This window comes from Solanum lycopersicum, chromosome 6, assembly GCF_036512215.1.
Source record: "Solanum lycopersicum chromosome 6, SLM_r2.1".
NCBI lineage: Eukaryota > Viridiplantae > Streptophyta > Magnoliopsida > Solanales > Solanaceae > Solanum > Solanum lycopersicum.
In genome coordinates, this window is record NC_090805.1 from 38,942,839 (window position 1) to 38,965,316 (window position 22,478).

General features: G+C 35.7%; 2 protein-coding genes across 11 annotated transcripts; both read right to left on the reverse strand.

Moving 5' to 3' along the window:
• Positions 1-5,308: 5,308 nt before the first annotated feature.
• Positions 5,309-8,438, reverse strand: LOC101248304 (peroxisomal membrane protein PMP22). The gene is made up of 7 exons (XM_004240958.5): positions 8,071-8,438; positions 7,796-7,894; positions 7,529-7,630; positions 7,250-7,325; positions 5,931-6,001; positions 5,731-5,816; positions 5,309-5,526 (listed from the first exon to the last, which is right to left on the reverse strand). Exons 1-7 carry the CDS (start codon positions 8,140-8,142, stop codon positions 5,475-5,477), a joined length of 558 nt encoding a protein of 185 aa, XP_004241006.1. The 5' UTR covers positions 8,143-8,438; the 3' UTR covers positions 5,309-5,474.
• A 1,368-nt stretch (positions 8,439-9,806) lies between these two features.
• On the reverse strand, positions 9,807-22,208 carry LOC101248583 (casein kinase 1-like protein 11). 10 transcript variants are annotated; one of them, XM_069298748.1, is made up of 15 exons: positions 21,645-22,208; positions 21,520-21,560; positions 19,459-19,528; positions 19,201-19,349; positions 19,030-19,125; positions 18,315-18,385; positions 15,158-15,219; positions 15,006-15,069; positions 14,822-14,906; positions 14,554-14,680; positions 14,354-14,427; positions 14,213-14,276; positions 10,753-10,886; positions 10,366-10,603; positions 9,807-10,268 (listed from the first exon to the last, which is right to left on the reverse strand). In XM_069298748.1, the coding sequence occupies exons 1-14, from the start codon at positions 21,718-21,720 to the stop codon at positions 10,388-10,390; spliced, it is 1,329 nt and encodes a 442-aa protein (XP_069154849.1). In that variant the 5' UTR covers positions 21,721-22,208; the 3' UTR covers positions 9,807-10,268; positions 10,366-10,387. The 10 variants fall into 10 exon arrangements, with proteins under 10 accessions (XP_069154849.1, XP_069154852.1, XP_069154850.1 ...); XM_069298751.1 differs by having other exon boundaries at positions 10,753-10,847; positions 21,645-22,181; XM_069298749.1 differs by having other exon boundaries at positions 10,366-10,606; positions 10,753-10,847; positions 21,645-22,181.
• Positions 22,209-22,478: the final 270 nt, after the last annotated feature.

Sequence of the window (22,478 nt, forward strand, 5' to 3'; positions counted from 1 at the left end):
CTTCATCAGTTTGAAAGAAGTAAGGTATGGTACCTGGTTCCTCGACCTGAAGGCAGAACAATAATAGGAACCAGGTGGGTATTCAAAAACAAACTTGATGAAAATGGAGTTATTACTAGAAATAAATCCAGGCTGGTGGTGCAAGGATACAATCAAGAAGAAGGAATTGACTATGATGAGACTTTTGCACCTGTTGCCAGAATTGAAGCTATTAGAATCGTAATAGCTTATGCTGTATCAAATGGATGTGAAGAGTGCATTTCTGAATGGAGATCTCAAAGAGGAGGTGTATGTCAAGCAACCTCCTGGTTTCAAAGATGCAAAGCTACCAAATCATGTGTTCAGATTGAATAAGGCATTATATGGTCTGAAACAAGCTCCAAGAGCTTGGTATGAAAGATTGTCAAAGTTTCTGCTGAAGAATGATTTCAAAAGAGGCAAGATAGACAATACTTTGTTCTTACTAAAAAAAGAACAGGAATTGCTTATCATTCAAGTTTATGTGGATGACATAATTTTTGGAGCTACTTCAGAACATCTCTGTGAAGAATTCTCATCATTAATGGGAAGGGAGTTTGAAATGAGTATGATGGGAGAGTTGACATTCTTTCTGGGGCTGCAAATCAAGCAATCATCAAATGGAACTTCAATATGCCAGGAGAAGTACATCAAGGGGCTGTTGAAGAAATTCAATATGTTTGATTCCAAACCTATTGACACTCCTATGGGAACAAATTCCAAGATGATAGTAGAAGAATCTGATCCCCTTGTGAATCAGACAATGTACAGAGGAATCATTGGCTCCTTGCTATATCTGACTGCCAGCAGGCTTGATATTGTTTATAGTGTTGGAATGTGTGTCAGGTTTCAAGCATGGCCTCGTGATTCACATCTGAAGGCTGCAAAACGCATTCTCAGATACCTGAAGAAAACAGGGGACCTGGTTCTCTTTTATCCTGCAGGTGATACTTTTGATCTGGTTGGCTTTGCAGATGTTGATTTTGCAGGTTATCAAGTTGACAGGAAAAGCACCTCTGGAATGGCTCATTTCCTTGGATCATCACTTGTCTCTTGGGGCACTAGGAAGCAGAACTCTGTAGCTCTCTCAACTGCTGAAGCTGAATACATAGCTGCTGCAGCTTGTTGTTCTCAATTGCTGTGGATCAGGCAACACTTAGAAGATTTTGGGATCCACATCAAAGCAATTCCTTTAATGTGTGACAACACTAGTGCTGTGAGTATGGGAAAAAACCCAGTTCATCATAAGAGAACAAAGCACATTGATGTTAGACATCATTTTTTGAGAGATCATGTTGAGAAGGGAAATATTGTGCTCACATACTGTCCAACAGAGGAACAGATTGCAGACATCTTCACCAAGGCTCTCAGCAAGGATCAATTTGAGAGAAATCGACTAAAGTTGGGGATGTTGATCTCCAAGTGATGTTTTTAGCCTTCAACAGTAGAACTCCCTTGATGGTTAGAATTGCTGTGCAGGTATCCTTTGTGTGAATTTTAAATATTTGTTCAAGATCACTTTTTGTATCTTTCGTAGGTATACTCTCAATAGGGACCTGCTCAGCAAAAGAAGAGGCTAGAACAATTAAGGAATGAAGTTAAACTCTATCATGGTACCTGGTACCTGTCCAGGTTAGCATTTTTACATTAAATTTAAAATAAAAATTTGACCGTTGAAAATGCCACGTGTCAGTCATCGGTTACTCTGACCGATCAGTCCAATCGTTTCTCTCTCAAACGACGCATCTAATCAAGGACCTGGCACCTTTTCACGTCTTTTAAAAAGGGGTCTTTTCTTCTTGAAACTCTCATCCGTCTCTTAACTTTATCTCTCTCATTTATCACAAAGGCCTCTCACATTCAAAGGCAAATCTGTCTTCATCTTCTTTTTGTTCTTCAACGACCCCTTCCAGTATCACAAATATGTCTTCTTCTTCATCTTCTTCTAAGCAAATGCTGGACGTACTTAGTGAAATTGCACCCCTCGCATTCTATTCTCCAACCCCTGCTCAAACCAGCAGTCCTCTCCCACCCAGTCCTCCACAAAATACTCCAGATAACCCTTTCTTCTCCATCGATCTAAACACCTCTACAGTACCTGGTACATGTGAAGACATGTTGCCTGACAATATGTTTGAGGGAAATCTACCAAAACACAGGGCTTCAGAGTCAAATATTCTAGCAGCGAGTAAGGAACTCGTGATTGAGAGCCTGGCAATGATGAGAGAAGAGGCCAAAACAGAACATACTGATGCCCTGGAAAGAGAAGAGGTAAGGCCTTCTCAACCCATTTTTGATAAAACCCCAGATTTGGGGCGGTACTCTTCTTCCTCTTCATCTGAATCTGCAAGTGAGGAAGAACCATTAAAATGGAAGGTGGAGAGTAGAAAGGGGAAGGAAAAGGTTGTGGAGGAGGCTCCTAGGAGAAGACCTAATACAAGGTCTGCTGCACAAAAATTGATGGTGGATGCCTTGAAGGCAAGTGCACGATCTGCTGCTGAAGTCAGAAGTGCACGAACTTTCAAAGTATCCAATTTTAAGATACCTAAAGAAAAATTGGTTGAGTTGTCTGGAAAAGAGGTTGAAAAGAAAAAGAACAAGAAGAAGTCAGAAAAGAAAAGAGAAAGGGTTACAAAGAAGGTTGAAAAGTCACAGTCAAAAGGGAAGAAATCTGAAAGGAAGAGGAAGCGGACACAGGAACCTGGTCCTCAAGCCAGGAAGGTTGAGAATGTCAACTTGCAGGAAGTAGTTGACAGTCTGAGGAAACAAGCAGTTCTCGCTGGAAGAGTGTTTGATATGGGGATTATTACTCTTCCGGGCATGGATTCTCTGCATGACATGGTGGAGATCCAGTCTTGGCTGCACCTGTTCAGCAAGAAATCTCCCATCCACCATAAGAAGAGGTTCGTGGATTCTATTACAATGTTCAATTTCTGGAAGATGGGAGTCTCCTCACACGTGTGAACAATGTTGCTATTTCTTTGAATGAGGAGGTGTTGGGCAAAATCCTCAGAGTGCCTACAGAGGGGACCCGGTCCGTGCAGGGAAAAACTTGCTCTTCAGAATTTGCATCTTTAATTTCTAAGACTCCCACAACCAAGGTTGCTGGGATCTATAAGAAAATTATGAAGAGTGACTATCAGCTGGTCTTCGAGTTTGTCAACAAAGTGATTCTCCCTCGCACTGAAAAGAGAACACTTGCTACTGCTGCTGACTTGTACGTCATGGAGAGGTTGTGCAGCTTTGAAGCTCTGTGCCTTCCTAGTCTCATGATTGAACACATTCACAAAATAGTTATTGAGAGGAAAGGAGTACATGGAATGGGGTATGGATACTTTCTCACTAAAGTATTCAAGCACTTTCAGATTCCTCTTGGTATTGGAAAGGTGGGGACAGTTAAACAAACCATCTCTGAGCACACCTTGTTTGAATGTGAGTGTATTGAAGGCAGAGGCTTACCAAAAAGCAAGATGGCTCAACTTCTTGAGGACCTGGATCAGCTTAAACACGAGACTGAAGAACTCACTGTGCGGTTGAGTAGTAAAGAGGCTGAAATTGCTGTACTCAAAGCAGAGCTGCTTACTGCACAGAGTGAGGGACCTGGTTCTTCAGTTGTACAAGCCTTGGAGAAAGAGAACAATGAGTTGAAGGCGAAGATAACTGCCCTGCAAGAAAAGGCCATCAAGGATAATGATGCTGCCAATGCACGACTCTCTCTTGTTATTCAGTCCCTGTCCAAAACTCCCCCCTCTTCCTAAACTTTAAATCAATCCTTCCCTCTGTCTCTTTTGTTGTGTGGCTACTCATCGTGTTAATGGATTTTTAGTTTGTTTTTAATGTATTTATGTTATAATGGCATGTTGGTTACTTTATTCCTTTGTTGTTCTTCCTATGTTCTTTTGTGAATGCTTTTCCTCTACTGTTTGATTGTTGATTCGCTCTGATCTTGTTCAGTATTTATGTTGACTCAATGGTTTACTGCATATCTTTTTTATGATGCCAAAAGGGGGAAGTAAACTGTAAGTAGCTAAATAAGGAGGAACATACTTTAAGGGGGAATATACAGTAAAGGGGAATACACAGTCAGGGGGAACGATTTTGGTATCATTGTTTGTCATCATCAAAAAGGGGGAAAATGTTATTTGTAGTTTTGATGATTTGACAAACTTAGGGACCTCATAAAGGTACCGGGTTTTCTACTTGAGTATTGCAGGTGTATTGTTCGAAGTATTGCAGATAAAACAAAACTCAGGGACCTAATAGAGGTACCAGGCTCTCATGATGACGAGTCAGTCAACTGTCAGCTGGAGATGGTGCAGAAAGTAGGTGCACACTTTCCGATGGCGTCAGAAAGTGTGACCCTTCCAGCCAATGGCAAAGAAGTTTAGGAAAGTGACTTGCCCATATAAAAGGCACTTTCCTAAACACTTCTCTCCAGTTTTTGCAACTTGATAAACACTTTTCAAGAACTCTTGCAAAGGCTAATACAAAGCAAAGGCAGAATCATTCCTAGGACAACAGCAACATCTGGAGTTTTTCGTCTAGTTGTTTAGGAATTTATTCTCTTGTTTTTAAATTGTAAACCACTCCTAAATCTATAAAGGAATTGGTGTGTTGTGTTCAAAGTCTAGGTTGTCCAGGTGGGATAGCTTAGTGGGTAGATTGTTTTTTCTACTTTGGCTTGTTGAGCAATAGAGGTCTATTGCTTAACGGTAAGATTGATAACTCTTTCTTACGTTTGGTGTAATCGTGTTTCACTTTTGCTTTTGAAGATTAGTGAAAACGATTGAAAATCCTGTGAGACAGGTCGTGGTTTTACTCTCTTAAGCAAGGAGGTTTCCACGTAAAATCATTGTGTTGATTTTACTGCATTTAACTTTCTGGTAATTTTCTGAAGTAAAGTAAGGGACCTGGTCCATTACTCGTAAAGTGAAGGCATACATTCTATCAGTTTTGTTGGGCTAGGTCTTTTCGGAAATATCATGCAAGTTTGATTCAAAACAGATAATATCATACTATGTAAAAGAGTATCTTTGAACTGACATAGACCAACATCTAATTTCAAAGCCAATGGCTGATGAAACGAGTATGAAGATGGTAGAGTGATAGCGTATTACTATCTTTACCATGCCGAAGATAGCTTCAATACATACATACACACAAGTAAATGTTCGTTCATACGAGTAATTTTACTGTATCTCAAAAAATTGATCTATGGATCATGGTAATGTACCACGTGAAACTTAGTTCGAGAGGAAAGATTGTTAGTCATGCAAAAACAACACCCATATTGATAGAACTTGTATTCTTTAATTTTCATACTCAAAGCTCGAATTAATTCATACTGAACTCATGCTGCAATACATATTATACCAAGCAAACAACTTCCACAAGAAACATAATCATATACCACAGACAAAGCAGAGAAAATGCATATGAACCCTCTCCATCAGCTTCTAAGCCTTCTTATTTGTTATGGATCTTGCCTTCAAGTTCAGAAAAATTGCCCTAAACATGCCAGGCCAAATATGAGGGAAAAACATTAGTAATATTCACTCTTTTAGTAGAACATATTTTTAGTAGTGATTGAAACAACACGAAAACAGAACTTTGATTGCTAAAAGGTGAGACATGACAAGTAACTAAACTTGGCTCAAATTCAACTTGCCAAAGGATACATAACAAAAGCATCGATCATGAACAAATACTCACCAGCATGAAGCAACAAAACTGTGGAACAGAACGCGGAACTGCAGGGGCATGTACTGGTAGTTGATCCAGCCAACAATTGGCCAAAACTGCATAATATCATACTTTAAGTTTTAGTTATACTAATTTGGTATGACAAAAAAAAAACAGAATTTCTCTCCGCGTTTGTTGTGTAAAAAGATTTAATTGTACGATCCTAATACCTTCCATGCAGTGAGTTGAATGGAGGGATAGTCCTTTCGAACCTTGTTTTTGACAAGACCCCATGGCCTTCCTGTTATACAAGAATTAGCGTCGTGTCAGATATACCTACATTGTTGACTCTGAATATAATGACAGTTCAAGAATATTAGATTTCCTCTGCAAAAAGAAGTACGAAGGTCAATTGATGGTAATTTGCAGTAGCTTATAGATATTGGAACTGCATCAAGATATTTCTACAAGATGTCAGAAAAAGTTACTCGAAGGAAGATTGTTGGCTTCCGATAGACTGCATTTCATCGTCATGTTTGTTAAATAAAGCACAGATATACAAATGGTCATACGAGAAGGAACATAATCTAATTGTCTATCTTTTTTGTTGATAACCGTATGTGACAACAGTATAACAAAGAGTGTTTAACCATCTCATCTAAAAGCTTAAGCTGTCAGAGAGAGCGGACTTTAATTTACTTTAAAGTATTCTCAACAAAATGCACTAGACGAACACTGCTTACAATCTAAATTTCTTAGCCACTGGCAATTTAACAGAGAAGATCATCAGGAAGACGAGTTTTCCTCCAGCATGTTGTATGACAACTCTCAGGCTAAGAAATGACCTGCACCATATTTGCTGTGTTGTCATAGTTTAAACTCTCCATGGTTTTATAGCATTAAGGAAAATAGAGAGATATAATATCGGATTTCGCAGACCATCATATATTGTCTCATCCTTAATTGGATCAAACCACGTATTAGGATAGGATTTCTACAGCTACCAACCAAGTGTTGGAAATCTTACGAAAAATACTCCACGAACACTTGCAAGAAATTCTCATAGCTTATATTTCACCAGGTACAAGTGTATACCCTAGGACTCAATAATCCCCTTCTAGTATAAAACTTCGGAGCACATAAACTAACAAAGATTCACAAAACGAAGCCCAAGCACAAGACTGTAGGAGGAAGAATATTTGTGTTCATCACTTTTTTCTCACTGCCAAAAAGCAAAAGGTGATAGAGACTATCAATGTCATTAAAAGCTTCGACGGATATAGAAGATGAATGAAAATAATGAATAGAAAGATCTGTTATAAACCAAAATGAAGGGCATCTTATTATGAGTAATAAAAGGATTTAACGATTGATTACTATTACGAGTAGAGAGTATCAAATGCTCAAAAAAATGCTATTTTTTCGTTCGTTCTCAATGCAGAGAAAACTCAATAACATCTGAAAATGTAATACTTATAGTCTTCTAATCAACTTTAACAAGATTGGAATTCAATTACTTAGCATTTGAAGATGAAACAAGTTAACGTACCTTCAACAACCAAGCCATAGTACATCATAAAAAAGAAGTTGTTCCAAGGAGATGTTGTTAACTGTTCCAACAAAACCTGCAAAATTCATCAAAAGAGAAAATGTTAAGATTTTAGTTAATTCATATTACTTTTGGCCATTAGACATAACAGTTGCATACTCTCTATCCTCCTCAGACATCACTTGTGGATTACTTATAGGCATATGAGTTGTAAGTGCGAAAGAAAAAAAAAAACTAGAAAACCAATACAAACAAAACACACAGTTTTCAGAATCTAACCTTTTGTGCAACAGTTTTATTACCCTTTTTTCCTTGAAATATCACATCCATCAATTTATGAAGAAAATGGCCAAAGGGTCCTGAATATGCAAATCCATACAGCTGCAATTTAAACAAACAAAACATATTTTTTTTTTTAAAAAAAAAAAACCCCATAATCAAACAAACAAAACCATTAAATTTAATTAACCTACCAAAAACTATCAATAATCATCAAGATTAGAGAACTAAAAAACATAATTCTAATAAAGAAATTTAAACAAATACCATTAGAAGAAGTAATCTTCTGAATTGAAGCCTTTTGATCCCAGAAATCTTCTGGGCAATTACATCACTGCACCCAACTAAAACTCCAGCAGTAATTGCCTAATCAAATTAAAAATACAAAAAAAAAGAAATTGTATGAAATTGAGGGCAGGGAAATTGGATTGGGAAAGGTATTACAATACGGGAAATCAAACTCTCGTAAAAATTAAAAATAAAATTCAATTATTCAACCAACTGAACTACTGAGATTCTCGTAAAAAAAATTAAAAAACAACCTTGGTTCTTAGAGGATGGAGTTGTAGTGCAATTAGATATTTTTTCCAACTTTGTTTAACAATTTCAGACATGATTTTGATTTTGATCTTAAAAAAAACACAGTTGACTGAAATTTAGCCTATATTGCTTATAAGCACTACTCAAATCTTCATATATAGAACTTCTTGATTCTCTATATTTAATTAATTAATTATAGTTTTAGTTAGTATTAGCACAACTAATTATTTATTTATAATTTTGGTTTACCACATTTCATGGAAACCTCCATATATTTGACTGGAAAATCTAAGACTCAAAAATACTTTTTCTGTTTTTCCTCTTATCTTTTTCCATTTTCAGTTTTATTAGGGTTGTTTGGTTTGAACACAAGTAATTTAAAATTACTTATTAGTATATATTGTTTGGTTTATTATAGTTTAGTTCAAAATATGACTCTATTTGTTATTTTTGGTAAAAAAAAAAGTGTTCCTTTAATAAATATTTTATTTCTTTTTTTTAAATGTTATTTTAATAAAAATATTGTAATCGATTAATAACATCATAGGATAACTTTTGGAAAAAAAAATTCTTAATAAAATAAGATTTCTTTCCAAAGTGAAGAAGATATACATCCATAAATATCATAAGTTTGAAACTTTAGGATACAATAATTATAATGTCATAAAATATGAAAAATTATTACATTGCTTCAAATCATATATTATCTTTAAATATCATCAAAAGGAGTTATTGTTTCATATTAAGAAAAAAAGAAGATTACTTTCCTCTTTTATCTTTGCTAAAGAGATGTTAAAAGGGAAAAAAAAGTTAAAATAATATTTTATTTTTTTAAAAAAAAATATGTTCAAAAGAAAAGAAATAATATGTCTATAAGAGAAAGAGACATTTTACCCAAAAGTATTAGTAGAGCGTTTTTAAATCAAATTATTAAATAAAGTATTTTTATTTAATTTTATATAATTTGAGGCATTTTTACCCCTTTCCATAAAAATATAACCGTATGACATAATTTCATAAAAAAGAAAAAATTGCTTATCTACAAAATTATATTTTCCGTCTTATTTAATACAAAAAGGGTGTGAGGAACTTTAAGGTGTTTTTGTTATCATCATTTTTTTTTTTAGCTTAATTGATTTTGCCATTTTGGTTAATATAAAATTTTATATATCGTTTTAAAATTTTTGTTAATATTTTATACCCTTTAGACTCCGGACTCGCTACATTGGTGCCATTTACAGGTAATACTTGGCCAAAACCCTGTAAAGTGTTGTTTTATAAACTTAAAATTCTTACTCCGTTTCTATTAGTGAAAATAAAATAAATCGCACATTCAATAATTTTTATTGATTACTGAAGGATTGCTTTTATGTGTTTTATAAGGCATAATCCTCTTCCCTTTCTATTCTTTTTTCACATTTATAGTTTGTTAGAACTGAAATTGAGAATTGATTTATGCATTTTTGAGAGGTAGGTATATGTATACTTCTATGCAATTACGTGCGTAGAATATATAGCATAAGTTAAACAATGAGAAACTCTATATAGGATACCTATTTATTTTATGCATAGAATAACCAATACATGAATAATTATACCCCACATAACTCTTGTATTGCTAATAATACTAATGCCTTGCATAAACAACACTGATCCCTACATTACTAATACATGCATGACTAATTTTTGTGTTACTAGTCGTATTTGTATAGCGTCTCTTAGCATACAAATACGAATGTGAACTCAAAAAAAAGTTAACTTTTGATTGAACTCTGGAAGGTAAATGTTAAAAGACAACACCATATCTTTAAGGTACACCAAAATACATTTTTAACGAGGTTTTTGTGACAGTATATACTACGCCAGTGATGGATCAGAGTCATTTTCACTCCCTGGCCTGACAAAGAAGTAAGCAATATGGTTTGTAGTTGCAACGGGATAGGAACAAGTTTTCAGGTCACAGATTTATGGTACACCACACCAAAGAGTTCAATTGTAAGTACTACAACTGGCAGCTCCCTGAAATAATGGAACTATCTGCACAAGCACGAACTAGCTGCATACAGACATGGGGAATATTGACTCCAACGGTGATTAAGACGGGTCTCAAATAAACAAGCAAAAAAACCTTCTACCCCGTTGTTTGACTTGGCACAAGGTCGCTGGGAAGAACATAATCAAGAGGGCCAATTTGGCGCTCCTATATAAGGTGAAACCAGTTATGAGAATTTCACATTAGCAGGGGGGGAAATGCCGATGATAAGAATGCTTAAAATGCCATTTTGGAAGTTTGCTACCTTGATGGGGGCAGATTTTTAATTATTTCCTTCTCCCTGTGCCAATAGTCAGCAGCTCAAAGCTCCTCAGGGCATGGTCCCTGCTCTCTTTTGCAACAGTAGCACGAGTAACAGACGATGATTTGGCTTCAAATCCAGGTTGATTCTTTTGCGAAGAGGAGCTTGGTCGGCTGCTTGACATCACAGCCCTCCTTGAGGTGCTGTCGGTGCGAGACATGCGACCTCTTTCAGAATCAGCCTGCTGATGGAAAACCCAATTAGCTGTTAGACACTAGTAGAAATTCCACGTAGAACCAATTGATGAATGCAAATTGAAAAGACAGTTGAATAATGTGCAGGCCACTGCTGCAATAACAAATACAAAAAGATATCAAGTCCATAGCTCACCACATCTCTGGAGGATGATAGATGCTCTGAAGATCTATGTCTCAAACGGTCCCCCGTAAAACCAGTTCCAGACACATTCTTTCGAGCAAATGCCTCTGCAGCACCAGAAAACTTATCTTTAATATCCTGCCCCACTGCAAAAGATCAGACGAATGTAAGAATTAACTTCCGACTATTGTCTGCTATCATGATTCACGAAATTCAACTTATAGAACCAACCCCCTTCCAGTCCCAAAAAAAAAAGATTGTTCTTTTTTGTTTTACTTGTGCTTCCAGTTATTTATGCTCTCTTCTTTTTTTCATGGGTATAGAGTAGATCAAGAAAAGCCCATAACAAACAATCCCTGTTTTCATCACCTGTTATCTATTCCTTGATCAATAGCACCTTAAGCTCCATAGCATAAAAAGGGGAAAAAGGAAAAACAACTCGCTTATTTAGTCAGTTGTGTTGAGGATGTAATTAAATAATAAAATATGCTCTCTTGAATAGCTTAAGCTTTTAGATGAGATGGTCACACACTTCAATATGGCATTAGAGCAGACAGAGGTCCTGAGATCAAATTTCACCGCCACACCTTGTTAAAATGAATTTCACATGCTTGGCTTATGAAAAAAAAAATCAAGCCCACACGTAAGGAGTCGTGCTGAGGATATAATTAAATAATAACAGTATGCTGTCACTAAAAGCTTAAGATTTTAGATGAGATAATCACACACTTTAACAAAGTAGCAATACAGCTCATATCAATTTGTAGTTTATGGATGATGTTCTAAGTCAGAGGTACAATGGTTTTATTTTTATTTTTTTGATAAAAGTCAGAGGTACAATGGTTAACCAATACGACTTATGAACTCTGCTATATCCTTTAGCAGTTAACCAATTTATAAACATGGATATAGCTCATAAAGAGATTAGGCTTCCTCAAGATTGAAGTCATTGGTGGCGTATTGGCCTATTGAGTAGGAGATTGAAACCATTGATGGGCAATCTCATATCCTCCACTCAAAAAGCTTGTGTAATAGGGAAGCAGTCATCAGGGATGTTTTCCTTATGACTAATGAGATCAAGTCGAGACTAAGGAGCAGAAAACCGGAGACATTATGCAAGCTAGTTGTGAAGAAAGCTAGTAAGCATGTTATCAAATTCTTGTTTTTGCAGCTTCTTGCATCCTGGGAAAGATAGAAACTGAATCTATTGATACATTTCGTATGAGATGTTCCATAATGGTGAATAGAACACTGTGATTTCTTTGAATGGAAAGAAGGTAGACATCCTATTGTGCACTCATCTCCCTATTTTTTTTATGACAATTCTCAGTTATCTGCTGGAACAGGCAATTGCTACCCCAGTTGATTCTGCTTTGGATAAAGGAAAATATATTGAGATCCATGTTTTCTTATAATGAAAATCCTGCTGGAACAGAGGTTTCTTTATCACATCTCCTCTTCGCGGATGATACTCTGATCTTCTATGACCCACACATGTGCTCGTTTATTTCTATTATGTACATGTACCTAAACAACTATATCTCAATCCCAACTATTTAGCATCCCTCAAATGGTTTATTTATCCTATTATGTTTGTACGCTCAACTTTCACAAAGATAATTTAAGTGCAGAATCAAGCCCACCAGATAGTCTAGATAATTGAGAAAGTTGAAAAAAAGACAGAAAGGATGGAAGAAAGTACCTATCAAAACCAGTTTACGTTACACTTATAAAATTGACAAATCAAACACACCGACATTCTTTATATCTTCCTTTCATATCCCATCATCAATTGGTTAGAGAAACTAGTGAGGAACTTTTACCACGGTGGAACAAGGGATAAGAGATATCACTTGATAGGGTTGGGAGTGATGAATCCAATGGGAGTGAAAGCTTTTGACCATTGGCATTGGAAGATTTACCACATTCAACCAAACTCTCGATTAACGATTATATGTATTAGAAAATAAGGAGGTCACCATAGAGTAAGGTACTTCTCTCTATAATATTGATGTCATGAATACAAGTTGTTCGAATACATAGGTTTCATGTTGAAACTTGTCGATGGTAATAGGATACGATTTGGCTAGACATATAGTGAGGAGACATGAACAAAAAGAAGAATCTCCAAAGTATAATCTTTAGAAGTTGACAAACATACCACAATAATGGAAATGTTTAGGAGAAAAGGAGGACAAGTGTTTCATGAAATTTCTTTTTTTCAAGAGGCTTAGGCTTATTCATGACCCAAATGGGACAAAGCAGGCGACTTCCTTCACAAGATATATAACCACATACAAATGGGGAAGATGAGAATTATACCAAAATAGATAAGAAGCAAATACCTTTGACGGGTAAATCATACTACAATCCCTTGCTCAATGGATATGACTAAAAGGCCTTTAAGAAAATCAATATGACTAAGACAATCAAGAACTTTCTGCACCTGATGCAATGTGAGATATAATCCTTAGAACGGACAAATTGAGAAGGAGATGTAACATAACGAACTGGTGTTGGGCGTCTATCACTTCTTTTTTTGAGAAGGCTATCACCCATTAGTGATTACTACACTGCAATTTTGCAGTAAATCTACAGACCTTAGAATACTCTTTGTTTAATATAACCTAGGTACCACTAAAACAGTGTGGTGGATGATATGGTTCTGGAGGTTGGAAAAGCTGGATGCCAAAAGGAAGAAGATCCAGAAGACAACTGCTCTTTCAACGGTTCAGACAACTTGATGAGAGAGAAAATAGAGAATGTCTAGAGTACAGGACAAAACCTGCATGGAAAGTAACAGTGAACTTATTCGTTTGTATTTTATCTAATGAAAATATTCCATTTTGTGTTAATAGTTGGATAGGATATTTTTTGGGGAAATTGATATTTAAAGGTGACAACATTATCTTAGTGTGATACTCAATGAAAGGAATTTGATTCAAACGCAATATATAACGAGCCTATCTTCGGTTAACTGGTTAAGATATATCAAATCAAATTTTGTCCCAGTTTTGCTGAGGTAACACCTACTTTCAACTTTACAGAACCATAAATGAACGAAATTTTATTTGATGGATTTCATCAAGCTAATAGAAGCTGGAACAAACCCATTGCGCTTGTCTATAGGAATCTATGCATGTGAGCATGGGACAGAGCATTCATCCTCCAAGATTAAGGAAAATGCTCTGAGTTATAGCAAATGTGCATGCTTGAGCAATGCACCCCACTCTTTCCCTCTCTGCATGCACATCCAAGCTTGCCTGTGGTATCAAGCAAGCCCCGGAGAACCACTAATTATTAAATTGACATTGTAGTGCTGCAACCAGTTATGGCTTATTTCTCAAAAAAGCTTAAATTAGACTGGATATGAAGGAAAATCACCAAGACCGCAAAGTTGAATTAATATCATATATAAGCAGCTCAAGCAGCTTGCAACTTAAAGCTCTGTCTCTCTAGGGAAGAGGAATACCTGGGGGCTTCTCCGCTCTTTCAACAGATGGTCCTGGATTCAAAGGTAATCTCCCAATTGCTTGCTGGAAAAAGGCATCAAATGTTAGAAAACTGCCTCTTAGGGAGGCCGAAATCAAGTCAGCAGATTAACAAGACAGACCCGTCCTCTTGAACTGGAACTAATTTGTGGATACTTCAAAGTCGTCCAGTCAAACACATAGTCAAATTGATAACCTGCCACAAGTACACCAACTTTATTATTGAAAAAGGTGATGGAAATTAATATTACTAGAAAGGACACAGAAGTAGCAACCTAGAAGAATAGCAGAAACAGCTAGCATCACCACATAGAAAGTGTACCTTCTCTAATGAAAAGGTCACGGAAAAGCCTCTTCAGGTACGAGTAATCTGGCTTGTCATCAAACCGCAAAGATCGGCAGTAATGAAAATATGATGTGAATTCTGATTGATAGGATTTGCAAAGTACCTGTTAATAGTCAATAGAAACCCATTGAACTAGGTTGCTTATGCAATTTGACGCATACACAGTGCAAATTTAGCGCCGCAGAACTTTCCTCTAAATCAGACTTTCAAGATCTCATATAAGTACAAAAACAAAGTAATGCACCTCTATAGGTGTAAGCATCTTCTTCTCGCTGATCTTGTCATATTTCTGCTTTTTGGTGCCAGCTCTCAGACCTTGCCATGGAAGACTGGTATGGGCAGCAAATGCTTAGGCGCAGAAGAGAATTAATTTATATCAAGAAAAAAAGAAAAGGAACCAAAAATCAACTAAAACTCTAGGTCTCAACCTTCCCCTCAGAAAATACATTAGCACGTAGCCAAGAGACTCTAGATCATCTCTTCTGCTTTGTTCTACATTCAAGCAATAGAAAGGAAGTCAAACTATATACAAACCAAGAAAATATGAATAGATGCTGAAAATAATTTCATCTATACTTACCAACTCCAAGATGGGTGTTAACACTTGCATAACGAGCTGTGCCTGTGAGGTTTTTGTTTTCCCTGAATATGAAAGACATAGTTCATTCAACCAATCATAATTAACCACAGTCATCCAACCAATCCCCATCTAAAGGGGAAAAGACAAGATCTAAGAAAGAAAAGCATCATAAAGAAGAAATGTCAAAGCTTAAAAGTTCCAACTTCATTTAATGGGATATCCACCGTTTAAGATCGGAACTTTGTGTAACCAAAAATGCCAAAAAGAAAAAGGATTTATGAGCAGCTTCCAAGCAGAAAGAGGGGTACTTTGCTATTTTTCATTTCTTAGGAACATAAACTCCATAGTCCACATGTAATGAAAATCTCAAAAGAGAGAATATTTATGTCTCAAACATAAGACTACTCTTCTTGTACTCAGGAATGGTTGCCCAACTCACAGTTGATTGTGTCTGAACATTTTCTTGTTTTCAGCTGATGCATGACACAAGACTGCCCGAAAAGTGATATGTCACCAAGTAATTTTTTCTCTAATAGATAGAATGCATTGACTATTTATTAATCGTTTATCACTAAAAGCACATCTCTGTTTAGATGTCCATGTCTTGTCCTACGTGATTTATGTGGGTACCATCTCAGCAATATTAACGGTAACAAAGGATCAACTGAGAAATTAATTTCAAGGTAAGAAGCTTCTCGGGAACAAATTTTCAACAGCATTCATATAGGACACAACTTGCAGAAAGGTTTTAAGATCTGTCCAGTATCAACAAGGGGGAAATGATAAATATTGTTTGCACAACTTTGTCAAAAGAAAAATATAGTTTGCACAAGAAATTACTTCAAGTGCCTCTCATTCTCAGCCTGGCACCTACTTAGGAAAACTCAATGTTACCGCTCTTTGGAGCGCTAACATTGGAAAAAGCCTTGCAGCTTGGTAAGGTTACAGCTAAATCATTTTTTCAGAATTCACTCTCTTTGACAAGATTTATAGCTGTTACACTAATACATGTGATACATAAGATACACATATTAACAGCCACCAATCACCTCTTAAACAAAATCAACCAATTCAGTTATGCCCACCCCTACTACTACTTAGAAAGGATGAAAATAAACCTCAAGAAGCTTCATTCAATAGCCACAGATAAAATTGAGGCAATATATTAATAGTATGTCTACGGTGAGAAGTCTTAGAATGCGAGTTTGATGCCACCTCTCATTTCTAGCACTTACACTCAGAACCACCTTTGACTCTTTTTCATTCAAGTATTAATAACAGGGATGCCACAACTGATGACAAAATAGCACCATTTTTGTACAAGTGAAAGATGCTTTTAGGGGTCATTTGATTTGTGAACAAGTTATACTGGAATTATAATGTGGGGATTACAAAATGGGAATTAAAAAATGATAAGGACATGATAACAAAATAGCACCATTTTGTATAAGCGATAGATGCCTTTAGGGGTTATTTGGTTTGTGAACAAGTTATACCGGATTATCATGTGGGGATTATAATATGGAATTAAATAATGATATGATTATTTAGTGGATGTACTTTTATTGCCAGTATGTTTGGTTATTCGGACAAAGAATGAGATATACAGGGTAAATGTAAACCATGATTTCACATAAGATTAACTTGGATAAACTTTTATTTTCAAGTTTAACCTTCATTTTCTTAAAAGAGTCCATTTGGCTTAGCTGGACTTAAGTGTCTTTTAAGTACCAAGTGTTGAAAAAATATTTTGAGTGCTGGAGTTGATTTTATAAATATGCTGCACTTATTTGTTTGGATAGAAGTATTAAAACTGAAAATAAGATGTTAATGTGTGAGGTTAAAAAGTGTTTTCCCTGTTAAAATGACTAAGATAACCTTAATCATGTTAAGTTTATAAAGAAGTGGATTGCTATAAGAATTATAATTCTAAGCTGATTCACATACAAATAAATTTGTCTCATTCCGTTTTGAATTCTACATTAATCGATAATACTGTTTTTAATAAATAAAAATTATTTATTAAATAACATACAATAATTAGATTTTATATTATCCTAATATTCATCTTAAAAGCTTCCATCTTGCCAACCCAAAGCACCACAATACAAAAAGAAAAGAACTTAAGAAGTTCCTTTTAACTTGAGGAATTTAATTAAGGATAGCTAATAGAAAAATATCCACATCATTTCAAGATGCGAGATCAAATTTTGGCTAGCCCCATTGTTCCTATTTGGATGACTTTCGTGATTACTATGATAGAATGCACCACTTATGTCATATAGGCATCTTATCACACCTGCAGACTCATTTGTTCTAGCATCAGACTACATTTCAGACTGGAAATCGACATGCAGGTCGCTCTGGGAAACCTCGGTCAAGTTGTAGCACTTACAAGAAATTGAGTCGTACCCGTGATGTGTAATATTCTCCACATGGTATCAAAGTTAGGTCCATCTCAATTCAATGTTCAACAATGTTGGGCACCCTTATTATATTGTCCACACTTCAGTTAACTATGTCCACATGTGCAGGGGAGTGTAGAAGCCTCACATCAGTAAAAGGATAGATAATTGGTCTCCATTATATGATCTTAGGTAATCCTCCCTCGTGAGCTAGCTTTTGGGAATGAGTATAACATAATTTACTATTGTAGGAATCCTGGCTATACAAGCGTTGCTAAATTTCATCTTGGCATTTTTAAAAAGTCAATACTTGAGAAGCTAATAGTTGGTCTAAAATCAACAAGTAGGTCCTCCATTATTCCTTGCTAAATATAGATTTTAACCTATAAATAGAATGTTACCCATTCCTCTATTAACTTATAAAAGACAAACGCTCCATACAGAGTTACCAAACAGGTTTTTTAAATATCCCCCGAGCAGATATGTTATTCCCGTGGAACTCTCCAAATGAAACATACCGAATACTGAAGCAGGATTATAAAATCAAATGTTCTCTACTCCAAAACGTCCAAAATGAAGCGGCAGAAAGAATATACTACAAAAAAAGATTCAAAGCATGTCTCTTTGTTATCAGGTAATCATTTTCAATACCAAATACGTTTGTTTTATTGTCCAAAGACCTAATCATTGTAGAAGGAAAAATCCACTTTAGTTGCATATCAATTCTTTAAGGACAAAAACATATATTATACCTGTAGGGTATGTGCTTATGTGTATGAAGATCTCTGTACTTCTTGGCAAGACCATAGTCAATAGCATATACCTGTTATAGCACGATGAGGAAAATGAAAAACAAACACTCGTTAAGCTACACAAGATTTCTATCATAAGATGCTTATGCTCTAAAAGGAATGGATACAGAAAAAGAATAAGAGGGAAAGAGAAGTTCAGCTATATACTTCTAAGTTCTAAGCAATCAGTGAAGTTTCAAAGGGCTCGAAAGATTAGCCTCGGTAAAAACTAAAGGATAACAACATAAACATTGAAGAAAAAGAAGAAATGCAAGATTGCTATTAAAATGCCACAGAAGCCATCATTAGTTCTGTCGACAAGCACATACTCATAATGCAACTTCAAACAGAAGAATGTAATTTTTCAACTGATGATCACAAAAATTGTGTCAAAAGTAAGAGAGCAGCAAAAATGTTACTCCTCCATCCCAAATTAAACATTCCTAGTTTAAGTGAAACACAAAGCAAAATATGTTTAACTCCTTTTTTTTTAATAAGTAAATAATCTTAGCTCCACTGATGCTGAAGAAACCTGTACAGACTGAATGAAATTCCCTAAACCTAAGATTATCAACTTGTCTGAATCCTCGGCAGGTAAACATGGACATACTCACATAGTCAGAAAGAACATCATAAAGAGCATACTTGATTAGCTTTTTTTTGGTAAGTAGTATACCTGATTAGCTTTACGCCCTAAACCCATTAAGAAGTTATCAGGCTTAATATCACGGTGAAGAAATCCTCTTGAATGCATATATTCAACCCTATTAATCTGCATATAAATTAAAATGAGCCTTGGACAAGCTAGCCACAACAATCATACAAGTGATTAATTTATACTACTGACCAACTGATCTGCCAGCATTAGGACTGTTTTCAATGTGAACTTCCTATTGCAATAGTTAAACAAGTCTTCCAAACTTGGCCCAAGAAGATCAATAACCATGGCACTGTATTCACCTTCAACTCCAAACCATTTGAGGTGGGGAATTCCCGCTTAAAAGCAAAAAAAAGAATAACAATACCAAGCCATATCAGTTTAAGTTAAGAAAAAGAAAAAGAATCACCAGTAATGAAAAGTGAAATGGCAGAAGCAATTACTCACTTCCTCCTTGTAGAAGCATATACAGCTTTGATTCATAATGAAGCTGAGGGTGCTTCGTCTTAACTGGTTCCTGGGAAGCAATAAATTAGATTCTGGAAATAGTAAAGCTCACATCAAAGAATCAAACCCCAAAACTAAACATAGTATTTGAAACACACAACTACAAAAATTGAAACAGAAAGCATTTGTGAGAAACTTTTATTGAGACTGGTAATGACTATAAATATACACTGATAGTAAAAAAGTTGCATAAAAGTGCAAAAAGACTTTACAGAACCCAACCAAGCTTAGGCTACTGCTTCAGAAGGACCCTAACATAACATCTAGTGATTCGGCCTCCTCAGCATATCTTTCATTACACCAAAAATAAAACCAAAAAAAAAAAAACCCGTCTTGATTGTCTGCACAGAATTGTATTTGTCTTCGGTGGCCAGAATAGCTTTGGTGGAGTGATTAATTGCGAAGCGAGCCTGAGATGGTTTGGGCATGTGAGAAGGAGATGCATGGATGCCCTGGTGCGGAGGTGTGAGACATTAGCATTGGATGCTTTCAGGATCGATAGACCGAAGAAGTATGGAGAGAAGTGATTAGACAGCACATGACGCACAGTTTCACCTTGTCGAGGACATGATCTTAGAAAGGAGTAGGTGGGGTACACGGTTTAAGATAAATTGTTAGTAGGTAGTAGTGCATTGTCTTGCTATTCGTCCATATTAGCAGATGTAGTATTGCTCTTGTCCTCGATTTATTTTACTATTTGTTATTTCTTGTGCCTCAACCTAAGTTGCTCAGACTCTTCACTTTCGATGTCGCACCCGCGTCTACACGACGTGGGTGTGCATGTGGGATCCGTACCCGATTTTGTCAACCGGTTTGGGATACTCTGACCAAATTCGAGGGAGAAATTTGGACAAATTTAATGATTTATGCAATCAAAACTTTCCTTTTATATATATTCCTTTTATATATAGAAGGAAATTGATGGAAATGGAAAACCTTGTATATATAAATTTCTATTGTCACTCCCCTACCTTTGATCTCCTTCCAAGATTCTCCTCTTGATCATTATTTTCTTCTAAGTTCTAAACATAATATCTCATAATTTAGGTTTTACAACTATATTTTAGCCAAATCCCTGCACTCGTATCCATACATGGATCCGTATCCCCGAATCTTAAAATTTAGGTCATAGAGGAATCCTAAAATTAGGTCATAGAAGATCCAATCTTTGGATCCGCATCCATATCGGACACCCGAACCGTAGTTCGAGCAACTTAGGCCTCAAAGATTGTATTGTTTAGTTGTAGTTTCCTTTCTGTTATTTTTGTTATTATTTCTTGTATTTTCATTACTTTCTTTTTCGGACTATTTTTCTTGAGTGGAGGGTTTATCAAAAATAATTTCTCTACCTATAAGGAAGGGGGGGTTGTGCACTCGACCCTCCCACTTTGTATGACACTGTGACTACACTAGATATGTTGTTATTGTAATTGCATTTGTCTTCGAAAGCTCTATAGTTCCTCTTCTTCCAAATAGCCCACCATATACAAGCAAAGCATTTGTGAGAAACTTAAACCATTGACAATAGAAGAATAGATGTGATAACATTATATTGAGGTGCCTCCCCAACCCATATACTTATTTCAATTAAGATTAACTTTTTTATTTTTTTGATAACCGAGATATCGGTCCTTTTGTGACCCCCCCGCCCTTTGGACTAATCACAACTTTCTAACTCGGTAGATAATGGGCCCCGCCTCTCTACTATTCTCCACTTAAATACTGGGTTTCGCTTTGCATGGTGTTGGGCTTGAACCTGCGACCTAAGTCACAAATCCTCCACCCTTTGCCAGTCGAGCTAGGCCTTACTCAATAGTCAGAACCAATATATTAACCATTTCCAGTAATCATCTCTAACATATAACTGGACCCAACTAGTTCGAAATTGAGTCTTGATTGTAGATATATATATTCCTTACCTAGTTTTTAAAAAATCATCTTTTACACCATCATTACATATAGAATCTTTCAAGTCGTTAGCTTAAAAAAAAAAAAACTCACCAGCTTGACAGCAACTTCTTCTCCACTTTGAATATTCACACCTGATGATGACAGACAAAAGGTAAATACAGACCTAAACGCGCACAGATTATTATACATGAATAGCAATCGAAAATTGGGATTACCTAAATAAAGCTCCCCAAAAGATCCACTGCCGATCTTCCGACCCAGCTTATACTTACCACCAATTACAGAATCCATACTTAAATTCCTAACAACAAATTACTCCTTCATCAATTATACAACGCGAAAAGTAATCACAGATCCGGTAAAATCTAATTATCACCCAAAAATGCCTCTTTTTGGATGGAAAAGTTGTTCAAGAACTCTATACATACTTGCAAACACGTATTTTCTGATTAAAAAATTAAGAGAAATAATTTAACCAAAAAGACAAAAAGGAATCTGGAGAGGATAAGGTGAATATAGAAATGTTAGTGGGTTTTGCTGTAGGTGAAAACTTGATATGCCAAGAAAATGGTGGAAATGAAGAAAGAGCAAAGTGGAGATGAGAGAGAAAGAAGAGAGAGAATGTGAATTGATTCTTTAAGACAAGAAGAGATTTTTGGGTTAGAAGAAGAAGAAGAACAAAGGGAAGAGAGAAGATGACGTTGAGTTGAGATGCGGAGTAGTATGGTCATTAGCCATAGGGTTTTTATTACGCTTGTGAATCACCAAATCATTTTTTTTTTATTTGGTTAAAAAAATATTAGGACATAAATTAATTATACGGAGATATATTTAGTTGATTCAATTTTTTTAAAAAAAATAAGTTATTATGAAAATGAACTTCTATTCTATCTATCCTTAATAGAAGTAAGAAAAAAAATGGGAAACAAATAAGCTATAAAATGAACGTATTCAAACTTATTGTCCCATGTCAATTTCATTTAATTTTTACATATTTTATTCGTTTTTATGACATTTTACTCACAATTCTTTATTTCTATTTATCTTTA